The sequence below is a fragment of the Venturia canescens genome, chromosome 2 (assembly GCF_019457755.1).
Source record: "Venturia canescens isolate UGA chromosome 2, ASM1945775v1, whole genome shotgun sequence".
Lineage (NCBI taxonomy): Eukaryota > Metazoa > Arthropoda > Insecta > Hymenoptera > Ichneumonidae > Venturia > Venturia canescens.
The window spans coordinates 29,887,918-29,915,205 of NC_057422.1; the positions used below are offsets into that span (position 1 = coordinate 29,887,918).

General features: G+C 38.1%; 1 protein-coding gene across 5 annotated transcripts in view; it reads left to right on the top strand.

The window, feature by feature from the left end:
• LOC122406617 (solute carrier family 23 member 2) overlaps nucleotides 1–27,288 on the top strand; it is a 1,354,473-nt gene that overhangs the window by 877,557 nt on the left and 449,628 nt on the right. For 4 of the 5 annotated variants that reach the window (XM_043412169.1, XM_043412170.1, XM_043412168.1 and 1 more), the window contains one exon: nucleotides 22,478–22,636. The exons of the other annotated variant lie outside the window; for it this stretch is intronic. In XM_043412169.1, coding sequence (XP_043268104.1) covers nucleotides 22,478–22,636 — 159 coding nt within the window. The remainder of the gene's footprint in view (nucleotides 1–22,477; nucleotides 22,637–27,288) is intronic. 5 annotated transcript variants of the gene reach the window in all.

A 27,288-nucleotide genomic window follows, 5' to 3' on the forward strand; every position in this document is an offset into this window, starting at 1 on the left:
AGGGAGGTCCAAACACACGACGATATCGAGATCCGTGCCGGGACAACCTCAACGAAATCTCTACAACGAAATTGTGTATAGGCGTGGAGACTGGCGAAGTGTGCGGAATTGTATTTTGTGAGTATGCTTGTGAGTGAGTGAGCAAGTAGGTATATTGAGATTTTGTGTATTCCAACGGAATTTGAATTTGTTCTTCGTTATTTTTCTTGTTTCTGGTTATTCTTTAAATTGTGTGCTCAAAGAATAAATGTTTGCCCGTCATGATTCGAAAAGAAAACTTATTTTAATTTTAGAATGTATTCATTGATTTTCCCCAAAATTTGCCGGAAAGAGAGAGAGAGAGAGAGAGAGAGAGAGAGAAAAAAACATATAATACCCACCAAGTCCACCAGAATTGGCCATTTTAAGAAAAATATATAGCATTCCGAAGCTATAAATTTTTATTTCATTAAAAAATGTGCTTTCAATAACTTTTTGAATAATTCTTTTCTATTCACATTAGAATACCCAAAGATAGAAAGTTCATGCACACATGTCGATGCATGTAGACACCAAGGTTCAACCTTAGAAAGAAAAAGTATAAAACGTGTCAAAACCAACAGAGTTGCTTATTTTTCTATATATGCATTGCATCCTGAAACCATAAATTTTTATGCCATTCATAAATGAGCCATCGATGACTTTTTGTAGCATTTTGAATTATTTTTATTATCTATTTTTTCTATTCACATTCCAAATCAAATAATAGGAAGTGTTTATACTTGCTGCTCATGTCAATACACAGAATTTTCATAGTTTGCAAGTATCCGCTGCGGTTTATTCAGCTAAATTTTCTTATCACAAATTCATTTAATTAATCATGCCAAAACTGAAAGTAAAAAGACAGCGTACTGAAAAGCGAACAGAACTTCAAATTACTTGATGTATATCTGCATTGGCTTTCGACGACAACAATTACAGTCCTATTCGCTGAAGTAGTAAGCGGCTGAAGACTTTAGTAATGCATTTCTTTGTTTATATACTACAGGTGAAACCAAAAAATGAAATGATTTGCACACCGGCCGCTTTACAGAAATATCAAAGTTTACAGGTACTCGCTGCGTACCAGTAATACAAACTTCGATACTATAGGGAAAAACATTTCAGAATTTCCTGAGCCACATTTTTGAAAGTTATTATTATATATTTAAGAAAAAAAAGTGAAAGACATGGTGCATATTGAAGCAGTAAGCAAAATGGAGTAATTTTGTATGTCTCCATGGTTATACGCAGATAAAATATTTGATCGCATCCAAAAATGATCAAGTGTAGACTTGCGAACATGAATTTTTCAACCCATAATGCCAATCGCAAACATGGTGTGAAAATACTCAATATACAGGGTGTCCCATTTTAATCTTACACCTGACTTTTCTCGGAAAATATTGCTCGGATCAAATATTGTGTGGAACAAAACTTTTAGGGGTTGAAGGGGGACGTATGATAAAAATTGGTTTGTGGATCCAAAATTCAAATTGGCGGCGTTAGAATGGCCGACATGTTTTTTTCGAATGGAAACATAACTTTTTTTCATCACCAAAAAATTTTTCAGCGCAAAACCTACAACTTTTGTTGGAAAAATTTTTTGATTAAGTTCATATTTTTCAAGTAAGAACATCATTTTCAACTATCTAGAGTCGCGGCAGCGACTCTGAGACAAGTACATTTATAAGATATGACGAGTTGCTGCCAGAGACTCTTTACCGGAGCGATAGCGTTTCCAATTGTTTTCGAAAATTTTCAAAATTTGTTTCTTCAATAATTAATTAACTATATCATTTCGGAGAATATTATACGTTGACATATTTTTTATTATTTTTTTTCTTTCGATTGCGACCTCTTCGAACTCTGTAGCTTGACGCGTTAAAGAGATATTAATTATTTATTTTTTAATTGCATCAAAAAATGGGTCGGATTTTCGCACACATTTTTGATGTTTATTTGTTTTATATCTAGTGACAAATCTGGTGCCATAATACATTTTATATACCGATATATTTTTTTTCTGGTGCCATAATACCAATATATACCTATATATTTTCGTGTCGTATGACGTATGGTGTGTTGTTTATGCTGATAGATGATGAGGTTATAAAGATCGCGAATTTGACAGTTCACCGATATCCCGGTCGGTAGTACAAGTATATACCTATATATTTCCGTTATGATATGACGTATGGTGTGTTATTTCAATGCTAACTAAATGAGGCTATAAAGATCGCGAATGTTACAATTCACCGAAACTGTTCCAATTTTTTCCAGTTCTGTAGAAAATAAATAAAAGCAGTACAATGTTTTAGTGAAAGTGGTGAGAAAAAAGTGAAGAAGAAAGAGATAAAGACCGAGGAATCCAAGAGTGTTGTGTAATGGAAAAAAAACGAAAATTGTCAACAACGTTCGGATTGATGGTAAAAATATTTAGAAAGGTTAGAGATTTTTTCTATATATATCTTGAGATGTAGTCCGGATTCTGAAACATTAGAAATAAAAATCCATGCCTCCGCTCTTTCTCATCAGCTCTCTCTGATTGTATCATCAAACTTGTCGCTGTTTGTTGTTGCAGAATATCTAAAGACGCGGCATCATCTTGTAATAAAATAACCCAAAACAGGAATGACGAAAAAGAGCTAGGGACTACAAAAATATAGAATGGCAGTATAATCACATTGTCTGTAAACGCATAACAGACTATTCGAAAGTGCTTGATTACAAAATTTCTATTGGCAAATCGAAACTGAGGAAATCAGTATTTTTTTCATTTTGCATTGGTGGAAATTTTTTCATCAAAAAGACTAAATTGATAATCACGGAGAGTTTTCACTTCAATTCCAACAAAGTAAAATTTAAGTTCGAAATAAAATATGTCCGCGTGTGTGTATATGTGTGTATTAGGGTGGTCGTTATTTGGGGTCTTTTAAAACAATGCTTAACCCTCGACCATGCGGGTTGAAGTTTTCCGTTTAAAATACATGGAATTTTTCTGCGTCTGTGGTCACGATTTTACTGTGGGCCTCAATACGTTTGGAAAATCTTGAAATTTTCAGAAATTATTTTACAAGCATGTTGCTACACGGAAAAAATTTTCAAAGCTTCTATCCTTAAAATGTTGTATAGCATCATCATTAGGGTGCTTCAAAAAAAAATCGATTTTTTTTTTTTTTCGTGGGCCGAAGAGGGATGTTAGTACATGTAAAAAAAGTGACTTTCCCAAAAGTTGAGATTAAAAAAAAAAATATTTAGCGGTCCCTCAAACGACTTTTCTATGTTTTTTCCTATTTTGAGGAAAATCATCATGGAAAAAGTCTTAAAAAGTCATGAAACGTTATGTAAACATAAAATGCACTTTCTTTGTTGAATAAGTGAAATATTGTGAACATAAAATACATTGGAATAATGCGCTGAACATCAGTATACTACACAATTTCATTGCAAAATTATGTTATATGTTTTTTAGGGTGCGTTAAAAAAAATCGATTTTTTTTTGTGGGCCGAAGAGGGATGTTAGTACATGTAAAAAAAGTGACTTTCCCAAAAGTTGAGATTAAAAAAAAATATATTTAGCGGTCCCACAAACGATTTTTCTATGTTTTTTCCTATTTTGAGGAAAATCGTCATGGAAAAAGTCTTAAAAAGTCATGAAACGTTATGCAAACATAAAATGCACTTTCTTTATTGAATAAGTGAAATATTGTGAGCATAAAATACATTGAATAATGCGCTGAACATGTGTATTCCAGTATACTACGCAAATTCATTGCAAAATTATGTTATATGTTTTTTGAATATTTAGCTCGGAAATAATTTTTCTCTGCGCTGAATATGAAGCATATTTTTCCCATGTTTTTTGCGAAGCCCCTAGCTCATGTAGCTGTTGAGCTTTGTCCTTATCGTGGTCACAGTAGCTCTGTTTATATTGCTTCACGGTCTACAATGTAACAAGTACAAGTGCACTAGTACGAACAAAAATGTCATATGAACAGAAAAGTCATTTGAGGGACCGTTTAATTAATGATTTTTTTTTTCAACACAAAGGTAAAGTTTCATGTATTCAAGGGAGAAGTGCATTTTATGTTTGCATAACGATTTATGATTTTTTTCATGACGTTTGTCCCCAAAACAGGAAAAAAATACAAAAGTCGTTTGAGGGACCGTTATATATTTTTCAAAAGATCTGAAAATTTGAGTAAATCATTTTTTTTACATGTACTAACACCCCTCTTCGGCCCACGAAAAAAAAAAATATCGATTTTTTTTGAAGCACCCTAATCATCATACTAACCCATTAATGCGCAAAACGATATTTTTGGACACACAATTTCAAGTACGCAGTTTTGACTGAAAAACAAAAGAAAAATTCTCCAAAATCTGATATAGGGGGTTTTTGAGGGTGCTCTTTCAGAACCTGGCGTTTATTTTTTAAAATTAAATCAAAATCTTCATTATTTTTGCATTTTGAATTGGAAAGTCAAAAATTTTAAACGTTTTTTTCCCTCAAATCGATTTCCGTTACTGTTGCTGCACTCAAATAACCATATTATGGCCAGCAAAAGTGTTTTCAATGTCTGACCTTTCCGGAACATTGGTTATAACCAGTATTATAAAAGTATGTATAAATACTCTTTTCTCATTCAGTTTTTCCAAGATGGCGGTTTTCGCAAAACAGCATGCGTGATTTTTTTTCTCGAAAGACTCAACTTAACAAAGAAATGTAACAGAACAAAAAGTGTTGAGAATCATCTAAAGAATACGCCTGATTTTTTTCGAAAATTTTCTAGCTAGTTTTGTATTTTTCAATTTCGATTAATTTTGTAAAATTTTTGAAGTTCTGAAAAGATTCACACGCATTCTTCGGATGATTCTAAACAATTTTTGTTATATAATTTTTTTGTAAAGTTGAAACTTTTTGAAAATAAATTATTTTCCATCGAATAATAAATAGGTTCATAATTTTCTTCTTAAAAAGTTTCAACTTAAAAACAAAAAATTATATAACAAAAATTGTTTAGAATCATCCAAAGAATGTGAATCTTTTCAAAGCTTTTAAATATTTTAAAAATTTATCGAAATTGAAAAATACAAAAATAGCTAGAAAATTTTTGAAAAAAATCACACGTATTCTTTAGAAGATTCTCAATACTTTTTGTTCTGGAACATTTCTTTGTTATGTCAAGACTTTCGAGAAAAAAAATCATACAGATTTTCATCATGTTGTTTTGCAAAAGCCGCCATTATGCAAAAACTGAGTAAGAAAAAGTGTTTATAACCAGTGTTCTGGACTCGTCAGACCTTAAGAACATCTTTGCTGGCGATAATATGGTTATTTGAGAGCAGCAACAGTAAGGGAAATCGCTTTGAAAAAAAAAATGTTAGAAAATCTTGACTTTTCAATTAGAAACGAATAAATAATGAAGATTTTGATTTAATTTTACAAAATAAATGCAAGATTCTGAAAGAGCACTCTCAAAAACCCCCTATATCAGATTTTGTTCTTTAGTTAAAACTGCGTACTTGAAATTGTGTGTCCAAAATTGTCGTTTTGCGCATTAATGGGTTCTTATAGTGATGCTATACAACATTTTAAGGGTAGGAGTTTTGAAAATTTTTTTCGTGTAGCAACATGCTTGTAAAACAATTTATGGAAATTTCAAGATTTTCCAAATGCATTGAGGCCCACAGTATAATCGTGACCACAAACGCAGAAAAATTCCATGTATTATGAACAGAAAACTTCAACCCCCATGGTCGAGGGTTGAGCATTGTTCTACAAATCTGACAAAATTACAGCATTACTTTTTATGTATTTCGAACCAATTTAGGGGGCGAAAAGGGTAAAATAAATTTGATCCCAAATAACTACCACCCTAGTGGGTATTAAAATACCTAAAACAACTTGCATGCATAATAAAACGATTTTTATTTTCAAAAAAACTGATTCGGCTTGAGGGGGTCAGCCCCCATGGCAACCGCATTTTTTGGGGTTTCCTCTATTTTTTGCGACGAGAAAAAAACACAGACTTAAAATTTAAAGAGTTTATTCATTGGTATTTCAACTTTATGATAGAATTTTTTAACTCTGATGTCTCGAGTTAATTCCGTGTAAAATTAATCCACAGGATCCCATATGCTTCTCCATGGTGTCCACGATTCCCGGGGGTCCCGTTTATCTGCGATCAAAAAACCGAGGAGCGTTTTGATTTGTAAAGCAGTGGGCTATTGCCTGAACTAAAATCATACAGAAATATCGAAATTGAAGGATTATTGAGCTATGCAACATTTTGAAAAATTGAAATAAGTTTTTTCTAAACGGAAAAATCCTTCAATGTTTAATATTTCTGTATAATTTTAATTCAGGTGATAACCACTGCTTTACTAATCCAAACGCTCCTTGGTTTTTTGATTTCAGATAAACCGATCCCCTGGAATCGTGGAGACTATGAAGAAACATATAGGTTCCTGTGGAGTAGCTTTACACCGAATCTACCAGAGATATCAGAGTTAAAAAATTCTACCATCGAGTTGAAATACCATTGAATAAACCCTTTAAACTTCAAAAGTCTATGTTTTTTTTCTTTGCCGCAAGAAAATTGCGAAAAAACCCTACAAAATTCTGCCGCCATGCGGGGTGACCCCCTATGTTGGATTTAATTATTCCAATCGATCAATATCGCGTTATCTTGAAGAAAGATTCGAGTGCCTTAGTCATTGAAATCCTGTCGTTATTTAACGACATTGAAATTTATTATTCGTTTTAATTTTTTGAGTTTTTAAATAAATTAGCCGTAATTTGATTAAAAAATGTTTGTTTCCTTTTTTTTGATATCTCTTTCAATGAGACAGGGAATAATTTTAATTAAAAAATTTTTCAATAAATGTCTTTTCGCAAGTACACTCTGATGGGTGATAATATGATCATTACATCTGAACGGTAGTCTCAGTGAATAAACCCTACATATATGTTACTCATACATGTAGTGTGCATTTCTTGGTACGAACAAAAAATGAATTAACAATAACAGAATGTCATCTATATTGTGCCCTAACATGAAGAATTTGATTTTCCAATATCCTGTAAATTTTTTTCAAGTTCACAGTGCACAAAAAGTAGTCAAATCAAACCATAAGTAACAGCACGAATGCTGTTAAAAAATTGGAGACAAGTACATTTATGTTTGATGTCACCTGGACAGTAGTCTCAGTGAAACCCTATGTGAAACTCATGTGGTTCAAAACACGAATGCACGATGATTTATAAGAAGTTGTTCGATCTGTTCTCTCGAAACTTGCTTCAAATGAGCAATTCATTACAAAAGGTTATAAAAAAAAAAAACATTTCAAACGCAATGAATAAAAAAATGAATCTGTTAAATCATGGTAATGCGTGAAAAACGTTTGGTTCAAAGGAACAAAACGTGGTCAAATAAATGCAAAAGTGACGAGTACATCGGATGACGAGTGAAAAAAATTCAAAACATAATGGTATGTAAAAAAAAATTACGAAACCAACTGTAAATAATTTCAACAAAACAATTAAGAAAAGCTTTCACAAATCATGAAAAAATATTATTTAAAAAAAAATACAAATCTGTAATTATATTGTAAAGGAAAAAAAAATTCAAATAGGACGTGAGAAATTCATTCTTACAGGAAGCACCCGGAACTTGAGAAAGTTCAAGTGAATCAAAAAAGTTACCATCTGAGTTATGTGCAGCACTACAATTTATAGCATCAATCGGAGGATAAGTATTTTATTAGTATATAATACATAATTTTTCACAATATGGAATTGTTCTGAGAAACGTTCAAATCCAAAAAAAAATCGCATCGAAGGTAAAAGTCATTTGTTACTCTATGGTGGCAGAGACTTACTTAGAAGAAAATCGATTCTTCTCAGACTTTCAGGATCCCCTGGTATTCACAATATTCGACGTCGATTTCGTATCGGTACAAATTATGTTTAAATATGTGCTAAAAGTACTTGTCCGGCCCATCACTTTTCACTCAAATTGCTCATTCAAATAAAAATCAAACTAGACGTTAATTTCTGCGTTATTTTTATGGAACTAGCATTAACGCTGCTACACGCCCACTTGAATTTGGACATCATTCCACATATGCTCGGTGGCAACTATCTCTTCGCAACAATTCATGGCATCGAGTAAACAAAACCATTGCAACGGATAGAGGCTTTACATTCCGATATATCGAAAATTTTTTTTTAAGAAAGGGTATATAGTAATACACTAGGGAATCACTTTTCATCGAATTTCAAGAAATGCCCGTGTCGCACTCATTTTTTAATGTTGATTTCAACAAAGAACAATTGTGTATGTGACCATAAAAAAACGAAATTGTACAGACGAATCTGCTCGAAAAATTATTGAATTGCGATTTATTATCAGCTGAATATCTTCAGTAATAGAATAGATTAGTTGCTATAACGAATAAAATTCGTTTGAAGAAGAAAACGTGTAGTAAAAATTGCCGTCATTTCCATATAAACTGGGGAGTTAATTTGGAAGCTGGACAATGCTTATCGTGCGAAGGATACTTTTTCATAAATACGCAATAATATCTCTTGGATATTACAGAAAAATTTGTTTGCATTTTTTTATAATGAATGCAATTAAGTTAAAATCTCTTGGAAGTAATTTTTTAAATTCCCTCTGTTTCCCTCTGTACGCATAGATGTGATCCATCAGATCTAGAAGAGCCCTGATTTTTATTTGAATGAGCAATTTGAATGAAAAGTGATGGGCCGGACAAGTACTTTTAGCACATATTTAAACATAATTTGTACCGATACGAAATCGACGTCGAATATTGTGAATACCAGGGGATCCTGAAAGTCTGAGAAGAATCGATTTTCTTCTAAGTAAGTCTCTGCCACCATAGAGTAACAAATGACTTTTACCTTCGATGCGATTTTTTTTTGGATTTGAACGTTTCTCAGAACAATTTCATATTGTGAAAAATTATGTATTATATACTAATAAAATACTTATCCTCCGATTGATGCCATAAATTGTAGTGCTGCACATAACTCAGATGGTAACTTTTCGATTCACTTGAACTTTCTCAAGTTCCGGGTGCTTCCCGTAAGAATGAATTTCTCACGTCCTATTTGAATTTTTTTTTTCCTTTACAATATAATTACAGATTTGTATTTTTTTTTAAATAATATTTTTTCATGATTTGTGAAAGCTTTTCTTAATTGTTTTGTTGAAATTATTTACAGTCGGTTTTGTAATTTTTTTTACATACCATTATGTTTTGAATTTTTTTCACTCGTCATCCGATGTACTCGTCACTTTTGCATTTATTTGACCACGTTTTGTTCCTTTGAACCAAACGTTTTTCACGCATTACCATGATTTAACAGATTCATTTTTTTATTCATTGCGTTTGAAATGGTTTTTTTTTATAACCTTTAGTAATGATTTAGAGGTATCCAGGATGTACCGCGAAGAGATCTTTAACGTACCAAGTGCAAGTGCGTTTGCGTGTAAGGAGCATATCAACGATTTCGTTGGGACTGAAATCAGCCATTGTTGCTAATTTTCAGAATTTTCCTCTAATTTAAGAACTTTCAAAAATTTCGAGAATCAAGAATTTTTCTCTGATTTCAGAACCTTTACGAATTTTCGATTTCGTCTCTTGGTAATGGCTGCGGAGTCAGAAGATAAACGTTTCCATCAATTTTTCATCCGTGGGCGATCACAATGACTTTTAAAATAAAAAATTCTTCTCTGTACAACTATATGGATTAGACTTTTAACACATATTTAAACATAAATTGTACCGATCTAAAATTGACGTCAAATCTTGTGAATAATACCAGGGAATCCTAAAAGTCTGAGAAGAATCGATTTTTTTCCAAGTCTCTGCCAACATAGTGTAACAAATTACTATACCTTTGATGTGATTTTTTTTTTATTTAAACGCTTCGTAGAGCAATTTTATAATGTTAAAACTCGGAATTACTAATAAAACACTTGTCCTCCGATTGATATCATAAATTTAAGTGCTGCACGTAACTCAAATGGTAACTTTTTTGATTCACAAGAACTTTCTCAAGTTCCTGATGGTACCCGTAGGAATGAATATTCTGCATTATCATTAAATACTTGGCCTCGAATTGATATCATAAGTTTTAATGCTGGACGTAACTTAGATGGAAATTTTTTTCAATTGTTTTTTTAAAATATTTTATTTTGATTTTTCGTTTTTTTTATTTCTTACGTTTCATTTGATTTTTTTGACACTTAAAAAAATAATTACAGATTTGTATTTTTGTTAATGTAATGTTCTTTCAGGATTTGTGATTTTTTTTTTTAATTGTTCTTTTGAAATTCTGTACATTTGGTTTGATAATTTTTTTTATGGAATCTCTATCTGTTCAGGATTGAGCGAGGCCTTGACGGTAGTGCGAGAGAACTCGGGCCGGGCTCTCGCGCTCCGCCGCTGGCGTCGCCAGTTCGCGGGTTCGGACATTTTGGGCGCGTGCACTTACAAGGAAAGGTACTTTAGTGTCCGCCTCTGATTTTGATAATTTTTTTCTATGTTATAGTCCATCCAAAAATAAGAGACACGTATTTTTTTTTATCGGCCGAAAGTTATTTTTAAGGGGTGAAATCAACCCTCAAAGTTCGGCATGTTTTGCGTCTGGTAGAGTGTTTCATATAGAAGCACTCAACCGATCGAAACGAAACCAATTGCAAAATGTTTGGCATGTCAAATAACCCTTATGACATGTCCATCTTCTTATGCACCCTTACGGCAAAGGGGTGAACCACCCCCGAATGTTCAGAATTTTTTCGTATAACAAAAACTTACAATCCGATTTTAATAAAACAAACGCCATTTTGCAGAGCAAAAAAAAATAAAATCGACGTGTTTTCGGGTTTTCCTCAGATCAAAAAAATTAAGGGGGTAAAACACCCTTAAAATATCAAATTTTGTTTTGAGCACTGGCCCCTTCCAGTTTTAGTATTCTTTTCATAGAATGTAGCTTATCAAAAAATAAGAAACACGTATTCTTTTTTATCGGCCGAAAGTTATTTTTAAGGGGTGAAATCAACCCCCAAAGTTGGGCATGTTTGGCATCTGGTAGAGCGTTTCATATGGAAGCACTCAACCGATCGAAACAAAACCCATTGCAAAATGTTCTGCATTTCAAATAACCTATATGACATGTCCAACTTCTTATGCACCCTTACTGCAAAGGGGTGAACCACCCCCGAATATTCAGAATTTTTTCGTATAATAAAAACTTACAATCCGATTTTAATAAAAGAAATGCCATTTTGCAGAGCAAAAAAAATGGACGTGTTTTTTGGTTTTCCTCGGATCAAAAAAATTAAGGGGGTAAACCAGTCCTAAAATCTTGAATTTCACTTTGCGCATCGAAATGTTGACATTCAATTCATATGGTTCCTTTATCATTGCGTATCGACTTATATGTTTAATAATATTTATTTCACATATTCATTGGCTGACATCATAATCGTATAGAGAATCGAATACTTTGACATGCTTTACGTGAGAAGTGTTAGTTTTCGTTCTACAGGTTCTACTATGACATCTTTAAACGGTTCTTGAAAATCTAATGTCGTATCTTCCACGATTTCTAACCGATTGAACTCTGCCATAGAAGCCTTCAGAATTCTCTCGAAACTTTCTTTCAATTCCACTTCATTATTGTTAACAGGACTGTTAGGAATGTTCATTACTTCAAATATAAGAAGCAACAGTCTTATTACGTTCATTGGGTTGATAGACATGTTCATGACAATACGTTATTCACAATAGCGGACAGGATAGTGATAGATAAATAATCAAACAGCAACTAAACTTCTGGAGTAATATAAAGTCAGTTTTAGCTTCTTCATCTTGAGTGGGTGGCTTAATCTGACATCATCACAAAAACAGATTTTTTTATTTTTTCGGATATCTCTCAAGCATTAGGCTGAGCGAGCTGGCTTTTTTAAGAATACATGGCTACGAGCCGCTATAGCGATTCTTGATATGGATAAGAATATGGCAAGGCTTGAGTCAGATTTGTTTGCCTTCTGGGCGGGGAATTGTCAATGCGGCTCTCGATATTTGAGTTTTATTTTGTTTTCGTAAATCATTCAAAATAGAAACTTATATAAATAGAACGAAAACTAACACTTCTCACGTAAAGCATGTCAAAGTATTCGATTCCCTATACGATTATGATGTCAGCCAATGAATATGTGAAATAAATATTATTCAACATATAAGTCGATACGCAATGATAAAGGAACCATATGAATTGGATTGTAAACATTTCGATTCGCAAAGTGAAATTCAAGATTTTAGGACTGGTTTACCCCCTTAATTTTTTTGATCCGAGGAAAACCAAAAAACACGTCCATTTTTTTTTGTTCTGCAAATTGGCATTTCTTTTATTAAAATCGGATTGTAAGTTTTTATTATACGAAAAAATTCTGAATATTCGGAGGTGGTTTACCCCTTTGCAGTAAGGGTGCATAAGAAGTTGGACATGTCATATAGGTTATTTGACATGCAGAACATTTTGCAATGGGTTTTGTTTCGATCGGTTGGGTGCTTCCATATGAAACACTCTACCAGATGCAAAACATGCCCAACTTTGGGGGTTGATTTCACCCCTTAAAAATAACTTTCGGCCGATAAAAAAAATACGTGTTTCTTATTTTTTGATAAGCTACATTCTATGAAAAGAATACTAAAACTGGAAGGGGCCAGTGCTCAAAACAAAATTTGATATTTTAAGGGTGTTTTACCCCCTTAATTTTTTTGATCTGAGGAAAACCCGAAAACACGTCGATTTTATTTTTTTTTGCTCTGCAAAATGGCGTTTGTTTTATTAAAATCGGATTGTAAGTTTTTGTTATACGAAAAAATTCTGAACATTCGGGGGTGGTTCATCCCTTGGCCGTAAGGGTGCATAAGAAGATGGACATGTCATATGGGTTATTTGACATGCCAAACATTTTGCAATTGGTTTCGTTTCGATCGGTTGAGTGCTTCTATATGAAACACTCTACCAGACGCAAAACATGCCGAACTTTGAGGGTTGATTTCACCCCTTAAAAATAACTTTCGGCCGATAAAAAAAAATACGTGTCTCTTATTTTTGGATGGACTATAACATAGAAAAAAATTATCAAAATCGGAGGCGGACACTAAAGTACCTTTCCTTGTTAGAGCAGCCGGGTGCTCGTTTCACGTGCTCACGCGGGGCGTCGCCACCTCCTGGGCAGTAATTAGCACGGGACCGGGGAAGCACACCGCGCATGTGCGCGGGGCTTCATCATCGATCTCCATGATTGATGCCTCAGTCTTGATCCGGTCGCTGAAGCGTGCAATACGGCTAATCACTGCATCTCACCTTCTCACCAGTTTTCGGTATCAAATTCGGGTACTCTTATTCATTTTCGGTTCAAATCATTACACGGACTCTGCGCATTTAACGGAACATTCTCTCGGACTCATTTTTAACGGAATATCTCAAAAAATCATCGGGTTCTTTCTCACGAGCACGCTTCGGTCGTCCATCTTGTTCGTCTCGCACGTGCTCGACGAACACCGGGTCAACTCGCCATTTTTAGCATCGGGCTTAATCGCACTAATTGTCGGGCAAATACTGTACTTAAGATAGAACAGCGGAACAATAAATTCCTCACTATTTTTCTCGCACCACCGGCGTACTTATTCTTCGTTTACCACCTACACCAGACTCCTTGCAAAAACATTTTGGTCCTTCGAGCCGGATCTGGTGGTAAGTGCGCGCGGAGTGGGTGTAAAAAGTGAGTGAAAATTCAGTGGGAACAGTTTCAACGGGCTTTTCACGGCGCATCGCATCTCAACGGGACTTCGAACATTCTCGTCTCCACGGCGTGGTTCGCACGTGGTTCGAGCTCAACGGGCGGCCATCTTGGTCATCGACCGAGCACTCTCATCGATTCTTCGATCTCAACGGGTTTTCTCAGTGAGTCTTCACATCGGGTAACATGTCGGACGGGGAATCCTCACACCCAAAATCAGAGCCGGGCGAAGAGCATCGGGTTCTCCTCGTCCCCACGGGACACGAGGTCGCTCCTCCAACGGGACCACCGGGATCCTCCTCACCGCGGCGGGACGTCTCCCCCGCAGCCTCACTCTCGGAGCGGAAGCAACACGGGATCGGGCAAATCAGCACCGGGTACATCCTCAAGGCCGTCAGCAAGGGCTCATGCGGCAACAACGGGGAGCCAGCAATCACGCTCGCTCTGCCAGCAGGCGCACTTCATCGTCGCCTGCCCCACATTTCGGGAGCTCACCAACGAGCAACGGCGGGAAAAGGTGCAGTCCTTGCGGCTGTGCTTTAATTGCTTGGGTCGGCACAACGTGTCGTCCTGCCAGACGACGACGAAGTGCAAGGAGTGCGAACGGAAGCATCATACCATGATCCACGTCGGGTGGAGTCGGGACGGGAGTACTCCTGCACCATCACGATCGGTCAAGTCGGGCGAGGCATCGGGAGCCTCTACGGCGGGACCATCCTCATCAAGCTCCGCATGAGACAACGGGGCATTAACTTTGTCCGCCTCGGGAGCTGCCAGGCCGGCAGTTCTTCTCGCAACGGGTCAAGCTAACCTCATCACACCACACGGGGCTTCTGAATCGGGTACGAATGTTGATCGACACGGGCGCGGAGATCACATTCATCACTGCTTCTCTCGTGCAGCAACTCAAGCTTCACCGGGAAGCATCGGTAATACCGATCATCGGGATCGGCGGGACGCATTCGGGCCACACGCGCGGGGTGGTTAGCGTAAAGCTTCGGTCTATGCACTCATCGGACATTGTCTCAATAAAAGCTCACAGTTTGTCAAAGTTAATGCCTACTCTCCCTTCATTTACACCTCCTAACATCTCACTTTCTCATCTGCAAGGTCTTCCACTTGCAGACCCGGAATTTCTCTCACCAGGGTCCATCGATTTAATTCTCGGGGCTGACATCTATGGGCAACTCATTCGGGAGCAGATCAAGCGGGGGCCTCAGGGCACACCGATTGCACAGAATACGGTTTTCGGGTGGATCATTCTCGGTCCTTTGGACTCTCCTAAACAGTCAGCCGGGTTGGTTCATCACGCTGCAGTGGATCACGGGTATCAGGAGCTTCAGGATCTCCTCACACAGTTTTGGGTACAGGAAGAAGTCTCGGGCTCGGGCGAATCGCACCTCACTCCTGACGAGCAGGAATGTGAGACTCATTTCTTGACGACACACAAACGGGACTCAGACGGGCGGTACGTCGTCAGATTGCCGGTTAAATCCGCATCGGGGACATTGGGCGGGTCTTTTCACACAGCTTCTTCTTGTCTCCATCGACTACAATGCAAACTCAAACGGGATTCAAGCTACAAGGGCCTCTACGACACGTTTCTCGGGGAATACGAATCATTGGGGCACATGACTCGAGTCTCGGGCAATCACGCCCCTCTCGGGCCTATTTACTACTTGCCGCACCACGGAGTGCTCACCACAAAGTTACGTGTTGTATTCAACGGGTCGTGCAATACAGATTCGGAAATTTCGCTTAACGACATTCTGCACACGGGCGCGAAACTGCAGCGAGATATTTCGGACGTTCTCTTGTGGGTCAGACGACACCGTTTCGTCTTCGCGACCGACATCGTTAAGATGTTCCGGCAAATTCGGGTTCACGAAAGTGATTGGGACTTACAACGCATTTTATGGGTGGACGAGGGCGGGCGGGTCGTTCCATTCCATCTCACCACGGTCACTTACGGTACTCGGTCAGCACCATTTCTCGCGGGACGGGCCCTGGATCAACTGGTTACAGACGAGGGCGGGAAATATCCCGAAGCTGTCGCCCCTCTTACAAAGGGGCGATATGTGGACGATATTTACGGCGGTGCTGACCAGCTCGCAGATCTCATCACGCAAGCGGAGCAACTCATCCGGATTTGTACAGCGGGCTGCTTTCCTCTGGCCAAGTGGCAGAGCAATCATCCGGAGCTTCTCACGGCGGTCGGGGCGACCTTATCAACGGAAAACGCTCGGGTATTTGAAGAATGTGAGACAAAAGCCCTTGGTCTCGCATGGCTTCCTCACACGGACGTGTTCAAATTCACGGTTCACAAGTACACAGCCGGGGACGGGATCACGAAACGCATCATTCTCTCGGAGATCGCACAATTATACGATCCATTGGGTTTTCTCTCACCGGTAACGATTCGAGCCAAAGTTCTCTTACAAAGGCTTTGGTTAGAGAAGTTAAATTGGGACGACCTCGTGTCAACGGAAGTTCGCAACTCCTGGGTCGCGTTTCGGCAGGAACTATCGCATATCGGGACGGTTTCGGTACCGCGGTGGCTCAACATCGCGACGGGTACACCGGTCGAACTACACGGGTTTTCGGATGCATCTCAACTAGCAATGGGCGCAGCTGTGTACGTTCGGGTTTCGGGCGCGGGTAATCAAACAACGGTCTCACTAGTCTGCGCTAAGACTAAGGTCGCACCGATCAAACGGCTCACAATTCCTCGGTTGGAGCTCGCAGCAGCGGTGCTGCTTGCTAAACTCACACACCACGTGCAAAACGTGCTGGGCCTTGATGACTCACGGGTATACCTATGGACGGACTCAATGGTAACGCTCACTTGGGTCACTTCTCATCCTTCACGGTGGAAGGATTTTGTTGGGAATCGGGTATCACTGGCACAGGAGCTCGTGCCACGGGCCCAATGGAGATTCACACCGGGTCGGGACAATCCAGCGGATTGCGCATCACGGGGGCTAACCATCTCACAACTCGCGCGACATTCATCATGGTGGGACAGGCCTCACTGGTTAGCAAAAGACTCATTCCATTGGCCAACTCAACGCATCGGGACGGGGGACGCAGCGGCGCTCGAAGAGCGGCCAGGTCTTACACTCTCACTCGCAACATCACCTTCACCGGTTTACGATCTCATCTTGAAATACTCATCTCTCACACGGTTGTTGCGAATCACCTCATGGCTCTTCAAGGTGATTACAAACCTGAAAAGAGCGGGCGACGGTACATCGGGTTCAGCCAACATGACACCGGGAGACCTGGAGAACTCACGGCTTTATTGGGTGAAAGCCATTCAGGGAGCATACTTCACTTCAGAGCTTAAAACACTCACATCGGGCTACACTCTCCCGAAATCGCATCCGATCACGCGATTAACGGGCTTTATAGATCATCAAGGCATTCTCAGGGTGGGAGGACGGCTGAAGCACTCAGCCTTACAACCTGATTGCAAGCACTCAGTCATTCTCCCTCGGGACTCACCACTTACGGCACTTCTCATCGCTGATGCCCACGAGCGCACTCTCCACGGCGGGACTCAACTCACCTTGGCTTATCTACGGCAGAGCTGCTGGATCATCGGCGGGCGTGGGCCAGTACGCTCATACATTTTGCATTGCGTGCGATGCGCGCGCTTCCGGGCGCTCAAGGCACAGCAACTAATGGGTCAGTTGCCAATCTCACGGGTTACGCCGGCAAGGCCGTTTCTCTTCTCGGGGATCGACTACGCGGGGCCAGTTTCACTCAAAAGCTGGCGCGGGCGTGGGAGCAAATGTCACAAAGGCTGGTTGTGCATTTTCGTTTGTTTCGCTACCTCCGCTATGCACCCTGAAGTTGTTACAGATTTAACCATGGACGGGTTCCTCGCAGCACTCAGACGGTTCACGGGCAGACGCGGGATTCCGCACACGATCCAAAGTGATTGCGGAACGAACTTTAAGGGTGCAGCAGCGGAGCTACGACAATTATTCAAAACGGGTACACGGGAATCCGAACTCATTCAGCACACTGGGGCAACTGACGGGATTAAATGGGTGTTCAACCCACCGGGGGCACCTCATATGGGCGGAAAATGGGAGGCCGCAGTAAAATCGGTCAAGTATCATCTCCGGCGGACGATTGGGGATGCCAGTCTCACGTTTGAAGAATTTACGACTCTTCTCACACAAATTGAGGGCATACTCAACTCGCGGCCGTTGGAGCCTCTGTCGGATGACCCGGATGATTATTCGGTTCTCACCCCTGGGCATTTTCTCATCGGGGACACACTCACCTCCATTCCTGAGCCCTCATTACGAGATGTGCCTCAAGGTCGCCTCACACGGTGGCAATGGCTCCAGGAACGGGTTCAATACTACTGGGAGCACTGGTCATCGGGATACCTGCAACGGCAGCAGGCTATATCAAAATGGCATCATCCGAGTCACGACATCCGGGTCGGGTCTATGGTTCTACTCATGAACGAAAACACGTCACCCACAAAGTGGCCACGGGCACGGGTCACACAACTACATCCGGGAAAGGACGGGCTCACACGGGTGGTTACTCTCAAAACGGCGACGACCACACTCACCCGGCCTATCACCAAACTGGCACTCTTGCCAGTGCCTCAACCGGGATCAATCGACAGCACTGCTGCCGATGGCGGGCGGAATGTTCAGGATTGAGCGAGGCCTCGACGGTAGCGCGAGAGAACTCGGGCCGGGCTCTCGCGCTCTGCCGCTGGTGTCGCCAGTTCGCGGGTTCGGACATTTTGGGCGCGTGCACTTAGAGCAGCCGGGTGCTCGTTTCACGTGCTCACGGGAGGCGTCGCCACCTCCTGGGCAGTAATTAGCACGGGACCGGATGCCTCAGTCTTCATCCGGTCGCTGAAGCGTACAATACGGCTAATCACTGCATCTCACCTTCTCACCAGTTTTCGGTATCAAATTCGGGTTCTCTTATTCATATTCGGTTCAAATCATTACACGGACTCTGCGCATTTAACGGAACATTCTCTCGGACTCATTTTTAACGGAATATCTCAAAAAATCATCGGGTTCTTTCTCACGAGCACGCTTCGGTCGTCCATCTTGTTCGTCTCGCACGTGCTCGACGAACACCGGGTCAACTCGCCATTTTCAGCATCGGGCTTAATCGCACTAATTGTCGGGCAAATATTGTACTTAAGATAGAACAGCGGAACAATAAATTCCTCACTATTTTTCTCGCACCACCGGCGTACTTATTCTTCGTTTACCACCTACACCAGACTCCTTGCAAAAACACTATCTTTATCTCTATCTCTATCTCTATCTCTATCTCTATCTCTATCTCTATCTCTATCTCTATCTCTATCTCTATCTCTATCTCTATCTCTATCTCTATCTCTATCTCTATCTCTATCTCTATCTCTATCTCTATCTCTATCTCTATCTCTATCTCTATCTCTATCTCTATCTCTATCTCTATCTCTATCTCTATCTCTATCTCTATCTCTATTTCTATCTCTATCTCTATCTCTATCTCTATCTCTATCTCTATCTCTATCTCTATCTCTATCTCTATCTCTATCTCTATCTCTATCTCTATCTCTATCTCTATCTCTATCTCTATCTCTATGTCTAACTCTATCTCTATCTCAATCTCTACCTCTAACCTCTACCTCTACCTCTTCCTCTACCTCTACCTCTAACTCAACCTCTATCTCTACCTCTACCTTTATTTTTATCATTATCATTCTTTAAAATTCAACCCTTTTTTATTCTGTTCCCTAAAAACAATGAAATGTTTTTTACAGGAGTTCGTAGGGAACAATGGCGGCAGTGGGAGACTTCATTCCTTAATGCCCAAGCGCGCATCGTAGATTTACTCTTCGATCTTTCTAACCCCTACCGGGGTAAAAGATATCGCGGCCGCGGCAGACAAAACAATTTCCACTTGTAACGTACCTCAGCATATAATAAATATTTATTTCAAATGTTTGAGTTTTGTCGATCATAAGTAATGAAATTTGTCAATCAAGAATTGGATTGTGATGAATTAATTGATGTTGTTCTTTAATATTCAATCTTTTTCAAATATATTCTATAAAATTTCGGTTCCCGAGTACACAAAAAGTTGTTAAATGAACCTGAAACATAGCATGAATGCTGTAAAAACCCTAGAGACAAGTACATTTATACCCTTTTGCGTAGTTAGGGGTAAAATCGTGGAAATCAATGGTTTCAATTCAAGAAACAAAACGTTGTGAAATAAATGAAGAATTTGCCAATTACATTGGGTGACGAATAAAACAAATCATGAAAAAAAAAAAATTGAATTAAAAAAATTATAATCACAAAAAATCTAAAAACAAATTGTGAACAAAAAATTGAGATCACAAAAATAAAAAAAAATTACAAACGAAAAAATTAACATAAAAATTTTTAAAAAATTACCAAGAAACAAATTTAAACCAAAAAAATTTGATCGTTGCACTTGGCCTTTTACTCGACTTTCGAATTCGTGAGTGTAAGATACGTGTAAATTAGATAAGATTAACTCGGAAAAAAACGCCAAGTACAACGACCAAATTTTTTTGGTTTAAATTTGGTTGTTTGTAATTTTTTAAAAATTTTTATGTCAATTTTTTCGTTTGTAATTTTTTTTGAATTTTTCTGATCTCAATTTTTTTGTTCGCAATTTGTTTTTGTATTTTTTGTGATTATAATTTTTTCAATTTAATTTTTCTTTTTTCATGATTTGTTTTATTCGTCACCCAATGTGCTTGGCCAATTCTTCATTTATTTGACAACGTTTTGTTTCTTGTTAATATGCACATTGTTAGATGACGCGAAAATTATTTTTATTTTCCCGCACGCACTTCATAACATCATGACCCTAGACGACAACATGACGTGAAACTTCGGCTGGTGTCTTTCGCGCTCTCGAGCTCCTTAGCTTTCCGCCGAACTTTCTTGCTCTTTTTATTGAATGTCATTGACCCAAAAATTCTCTCATCCTTCATTGGTTGCATCAAAATTTCTCTCACCAGGGATTGGCGATCATGGGGGCAAAGGGGTCTTTGTTTGCAGAGGTTGGAGTACGCGTATACACATACGTCAAATCCTAAATTCGTTAGTAACTTTTGCATAATCTTAAGCCCGTGCAAAGTTTTTTCTCAGTAATTACGACACCGATCACGCTGATTTTGGGCTCATTCGACAGAGAACTTCTTAATTCGCTAAAAGTTCAATTTTCAAAGCCGTACATAACTCATGAACTTCGCAATTATAGAAAATCACATGCCAATTTTACCCCCACCACCGCGAATCATTTTATTTAGAGAAAGTATAGTCTCGGCGAGAGCCTCAGGCCAGCAGACGACAGAGCTGTCAATGTACTTGTCCCGAGACTCTATCGAGTCTCTCGATAAAAATCGGAGGCGGATACTAAAGTCTTTGTTAGAACAATTTCATAATGTTAGAACTCGGAACTACTAATACAACACTTATCCTCCGATTGATATCATAAATTTTAGTGCTGCACGTAACTCAAATGGTACCTTTTTTGATTCATTACAACTTTCTCAAGTTCCTGATGGTTTTCGTACGACTTGTTGTGTCCGCGAAGACCGTCGCGAAGGGACGAGTTATCAAGGATGAGTATTTAAGGGATTTAGGCCAAAAGAGCTGAACTTGAACTCGATACTTTTACAACAAGTTAACAATAAGTTTATTTAAGAAGTTACAAATTCGAGGTTTTATTGCCTCGAAACCAATCGTTACAACTCTCGTCAAAGACTGTCGAATTTTGGGTCAGTTGATAATTTTATAGATTTGGAGGTTTTCCCTTTCTCGTGCGAATATAACCTAGATTTCCTTTTGGAAGTTTCGATGCTGACATCGAAGGTCGATGCGCTAGTTCGGGAGCATCGATATTTCACCATTGCTGCGTTTGCGCAGAGAGTACTTAATTTGTTTTAATGAGTGCCATGTACGGGCACAACAGACTGAATATTTCGAATTACCATTAAATACGTCGCCTCGAATTGATATCATAACATCTAATGATGTACGTTACTAAGATGGATTTTTTATTTTAATTGATTTAGCTGGTACAATAAGATAACAAGAATGAGGCATCGATTTCCAAAATGATTTCAGGCGCTATTTTTCGTACAATGTTTTTTGAATATTGGAGAAGTTTTTTTCGAATTGTTCTGCTGAAATTGTTTACAGATGGTTCAATAATTTTTTTATGGAAATTTTTTTTTATATTTTTCGTCATATGATCACGAATCAAGAGCCCATCAATGTACTTGTCCGAACCTTTTTTCCCTAGGGGAGAATTTGAGATTTTTTCATGAAATCAAACTAAAAAATGAAATTACGAAATTGAGACTTTATTGTGAAAGAATGCCGATAGACGGTGTATTCTCTCCACTAGCGCCGCTGGCCAATTGACTGTTTTTAACATCACCGCTGATGTCAATAATCCATCGTTCCATGTTGCCTAAAATAAATATCGTGTTGGATGAAGTTGGAAAGAAGTGTGTTTTATCTGGATACATCGAATTCTTTTTCAATTTTCACATAACATGCACTTGTTTTTCCATGTTGCAGGAGTTACGAAAGTTGGTAGTCGAAGAGTAATACAATGGGCTTGCGTCATAATGGTACTACAAGGCTTAATCGGAAAATTCGGTGCGATATTCATAATAATCCCTGAGCCAATAGTGGGTGGTATCTTCTGCGTCATGTTTGGCCTGATAGCAGCGTTCGGTAAATTTTTCATACCACTCCTCAATGGAAAATAAGGGGTATTCCATATGCAACGAGACAGGTTTTGGTCGAGGGTTTCAAAATTTTTTGTTCGTTAATATATCGTTTTCTTGTATCATATAAAAACATTTCTATATAGTTATGAACCCTAATTAAGACTTGGTTTTTGTGAAATCCTAATAGAAAATTAGAAAAAAAAATATTTTACATACCTTTAACTGTGTGTTTCGTAAGTGTTAATACAGCAAAATTTAAATTTGACCAGTGCATTTTGACCCCAAAAAAGAGCTCTTTTTCAAAAAGCTCATGGAATATTAATCCGATTCGTAAAGAAAAATGTATAGCCAAAAAACGGAGATAAAACCAGTTTTTATTTTTTTTTCGGCCCTTAGGGTCTATTGGATTTTATCAAAAGTTTTACAGGAACATTGAGAGAAACGTTCAACATGTGAGAAAAGTTCGGTAAAATTTTCAGCTTGCCTTTATTTATTGTTCACTGGCAATTCAATGTGTAGTTACTCGGAAATAGTCGACGCTTCCTTCCTATCGGAACACGTTTCGTAAAAACTGGACACAGCTTATGGGTGCTTAAGATGGAAGACATTTTATTGGTGCGTTGATTGGGACACAATACTTGCACGCGATTGAGTGAAGCACCCCGTTCGGACCGTCTGGTTGACGAAACTGCCTCTCTCCACGGTCCGCGTGAACCGTGATAACTAGCCGGTATATCACAACTACGGTCTGTTTAATGAACAACTTGAAAAAGTCTACATTTTACAAACATGGACGGCTCACTTGGTTTATTTGCGATGGTGAGAAACTACTGCCACAATCCGTTCAACAAAAAAAATCATAAAAACAAGCGTGCCCGCGTGAAACTGGTGACTATGCACGAAATCGAGAGGGAGCCATAATTGACATTAGGACTTCATCTTTGTAAACAATGTCGAATGACAATACAACGTAAACCTCTGGCCTCGCATGGACTTCCGCTACCAAATAAAGAAACCTAGGGAAAAAAAAGGTTGGGACAAGTACATTGATGGTCCCTCGTTTGCTGATAATTCCACCCATAAAAAAAAAACTTTAAACAAAATTTTTTTTAATTGTAAAAAAAAATTATTTCATAAAAAAAATACAGAACAATTCGAAAAAAATTTTACAAATCTTGAAAAAACGTTATGTTAAAAAAAAACTAATCTGCATCTATTTTTTAAAGTGTCAAAAGAATCAAATAACAAGTAAAAAATAATAAACCGAAAAATCGCGCGTGAAATCATTTTGGAAAGCGATGCCTCATTCTTCTTATGAGATTCGAACAGCTAAATCAACTGAAAAAAATTCCATCTAATTTACGTGCGGCATTAAAATTTATTATATTAATTCGAGGCCAAGTATTTTCTAATGAATTGAAAAAAGTTACCATTTGAATTACGTGCAGCACTAAAATTTATGATATCAATCGGTGGACAAGTATTTTATTAGTAACTCCAAATTTTGACATTATTGAATTGTTCTAAGAAGCTTTCAAATCCAAAAGAATCACATGCAAGCTAGTCATTTCTTACTCTATGGTGGCAGAGACTTATAAGAAAATCGATTCTTCTCAGACTTTCAGGATCCTCTGGTATTATTCACAAAATTCGACGTCGAATGGATCGATACAAATTATGTTTAAATATGTGTTAAAAGTACTTTTTAAGTTAAATGTCTATGAATTATTTACGATTTACTGCTTATAACGTTGGTTTCCACGAAAAAATACCTATTTTTCGTCAAAATTCTACTGGAAATATTTCGTCACAGGTCTGTTCTTGAACTTTGGCGATTTTTTTCCTTGTACTCTAATATGTTTTGTCAATTAGGAACTCAAGAGCATGGAGCAATGCGGTATGCGGGCCGAGATATGATTTTCGGCTGATAACGTTAGGAAAAATAAAGGAAAAGAGGAAAGATAGATCAAATTCAAGACACAACAAATCCAACGGAATTGGCCCTTTTTAAATGTTGCTTTTGCATTCTGAATCTAGACATTTTCGTGTCATTCAAAACGTGTCCCCGATGAAATATATTTCCAAAGTTTGCAAGTGACCGCTGAGATCCAATTATCTACAGTTTGATAGTTGCTGAAAAAAGGAACCCGGAAACATTTATTATGTCAGAACTCAAAGAAGCAAAAAAAACTGAGCGTACTTAATTCAACAGGAGCAACGGAATTCAAAGACGTTTAAAGTATCTGCATTGGTTTTGGAGAAAAACAATTTCAGGAGAATTCAGGAATGAATTTAAAAGTTTAAAAACTCAGAATAAAATAGAAAACGGAAAATTTAGGAATTTAGAAAAGCTGAAGACGTTTGTGATGAATTTTTGAGATTACAGGTTACGGTTGGAGTAAAAAATTTAAATGATTGGCACACATGCTGCGACACAAAAATATGAAAGTTTGGAGGTATTCGCTTCATACCGCAGTAATAGAAACTTCAATAGTATTTAAAAAGAAATACTTTAAAACTTACTAAACCAAGTTCTATTACTCATTCTCATAATCAAAGATAGGGGGTAATACTTAACACACATATTTATGCACAGAAATTTCAGAGTTCGCAGGTATCTGCTGCGATTCAATGTATCTGCGCAATAAATTTTGAAGACAGCAATTTAAAATCTATCGATAAATGAGCAACTGAAGACTTCTGTGATGAGTTTTTTACTTCATATATATGTTACAGTTAGTTTTAAAAAGTAAAATGAGTGGCACAGTATATCAATTTTATAATTCGCAGATTTTTGCTGTATTTCAATAATCCAAATCTATAGTATTATAGAGAAAAGTTGGCAAAAGTCATGATGTTACGTTGAAATGACATAGCGAACATTGTATTCAGAAATTCTGTATGTTCCCATGGATGTTAGCAGGCATTATATTTGATCGCATCCAAAACGGAGCAACTGTAGACTTAGTGTAATGAATCTTTTCACTAATAATTCCACATTTGTAGTTTGCAAAGTGGGAATACTCAACATACATGTCATTTCATAAGTATTGTTGTCAAAATTTGTGTTTGCCTACTGCATTCCAAAGATTCGACTTTTCATATGATCAGTAAACAAAGCATCCAAAGACTTTTTGGAATATGTTTCAAAATTTGTTACTCGACAGACCAGGTGGAAAAAGAATAACTACACTTATATCAAGACCAGAAACTGTTTTGAGAATCTGATGTACAAAATGTGAGATTGATGATCATAGCTGGAAACCTCTTGAATCACGTTACTACAATCAGCATGAAGAAATAGTAGAAAATCATAGGACACATATTAAGCAATTAATTAATGATATGTATCGATCCGCTGCAAACCGATGGAGTGAAAACAAGGATCGGAGAGGGCAGAGCCAAACTGAATATGAACCAAAATATGGGAAACATGAGAAATGAATTAGAAAACATTTATTCAATTAAAGTTTACAACATCATTCTAACAGTTCTGTGTGTTTTTGTTGTATTTATTCATATATATAATCTGACGCCTTCATATATATAACCTAGCCTACTGACGATATATTTACACTGGACAATATTTCTCGCACTCTGTTTTAATTGAAAGATTATTTTAGTTAACGCTTATTTCCAGTCGAACAAAATCATGAAATCTTGAAGTTTTCGTTGACATATGCATCGCGCATTTTTTATATCCTTTTTCGATTTGATACTGGTTTAGTATATCACAAAATTTAACGAAATAAATAGTAATATGCACTTCGTTAGATGACGAAAATTATTTTTAGTTATCCCGCACGCACTTCGTAACATCATAACCCCAAACGTCAACATGACGTGAAACTTTGGCTGGTGACTTTCGAGCTCTCGGCATGTGACGTCAGTCCGCGACACCGCCGCGAAGTTAGACCGAGGGACATGAGGCCTTTGATGGTATTATATACAGACATGTCAAATTTCTAAATGTGTTAGTAACTTTTGCATAATCTTGAGCCTGTGCAAAGTTTTTTCTCAGCAATTACGCTACTGATCGTGTTGGTTTCGGGCTCATTCGAAAGAGATTTTGAAATTTAGTCTCCAAACTAATTTTCGCTTAACAAAACATCTCTTGAGATCCGCAATGCCAGAAAATGACATGCCAGTTTTACCCCCACCACCGCGAATCGTTTTATTCAGAGAAAAGATAGTCTCGGCGAGAGCCTCAGGCCAGCAGACGACAGGGCTGTCAATGTACTTGTCCCGAGACTCTACCGAGTCTCTTGATTGAAGATGATCGACGTCGACCGGAACCGGGAAATGCATTTGGATCTTCAGATAAATCGGATTGCATCGAATTTTCCATAAGTCAGCTTGGATCTTTTAACAAATCGGATATTATTGATGTCGCTATGAATCAACTTGATCCTGAAAACTCAGCAAAATGCGATGCTAGTAATCTCACTACAAATCAACTCAGATCGGTATTTTAAGATGATAGTGACACGGAAAATCATGCAAGGCATCCCGGAGGTTTTTTTCAATATTCGTCAGTTAGTGGAGGGAAATCTGAAGCAACTTCATCACATCAAAGTTTCGCAATTTTCAGTCACAATAGTAGACTTCGAAGATTGCTCGAAGCCGTAGATGAGTCACCAATTTTGAAGAAACGTA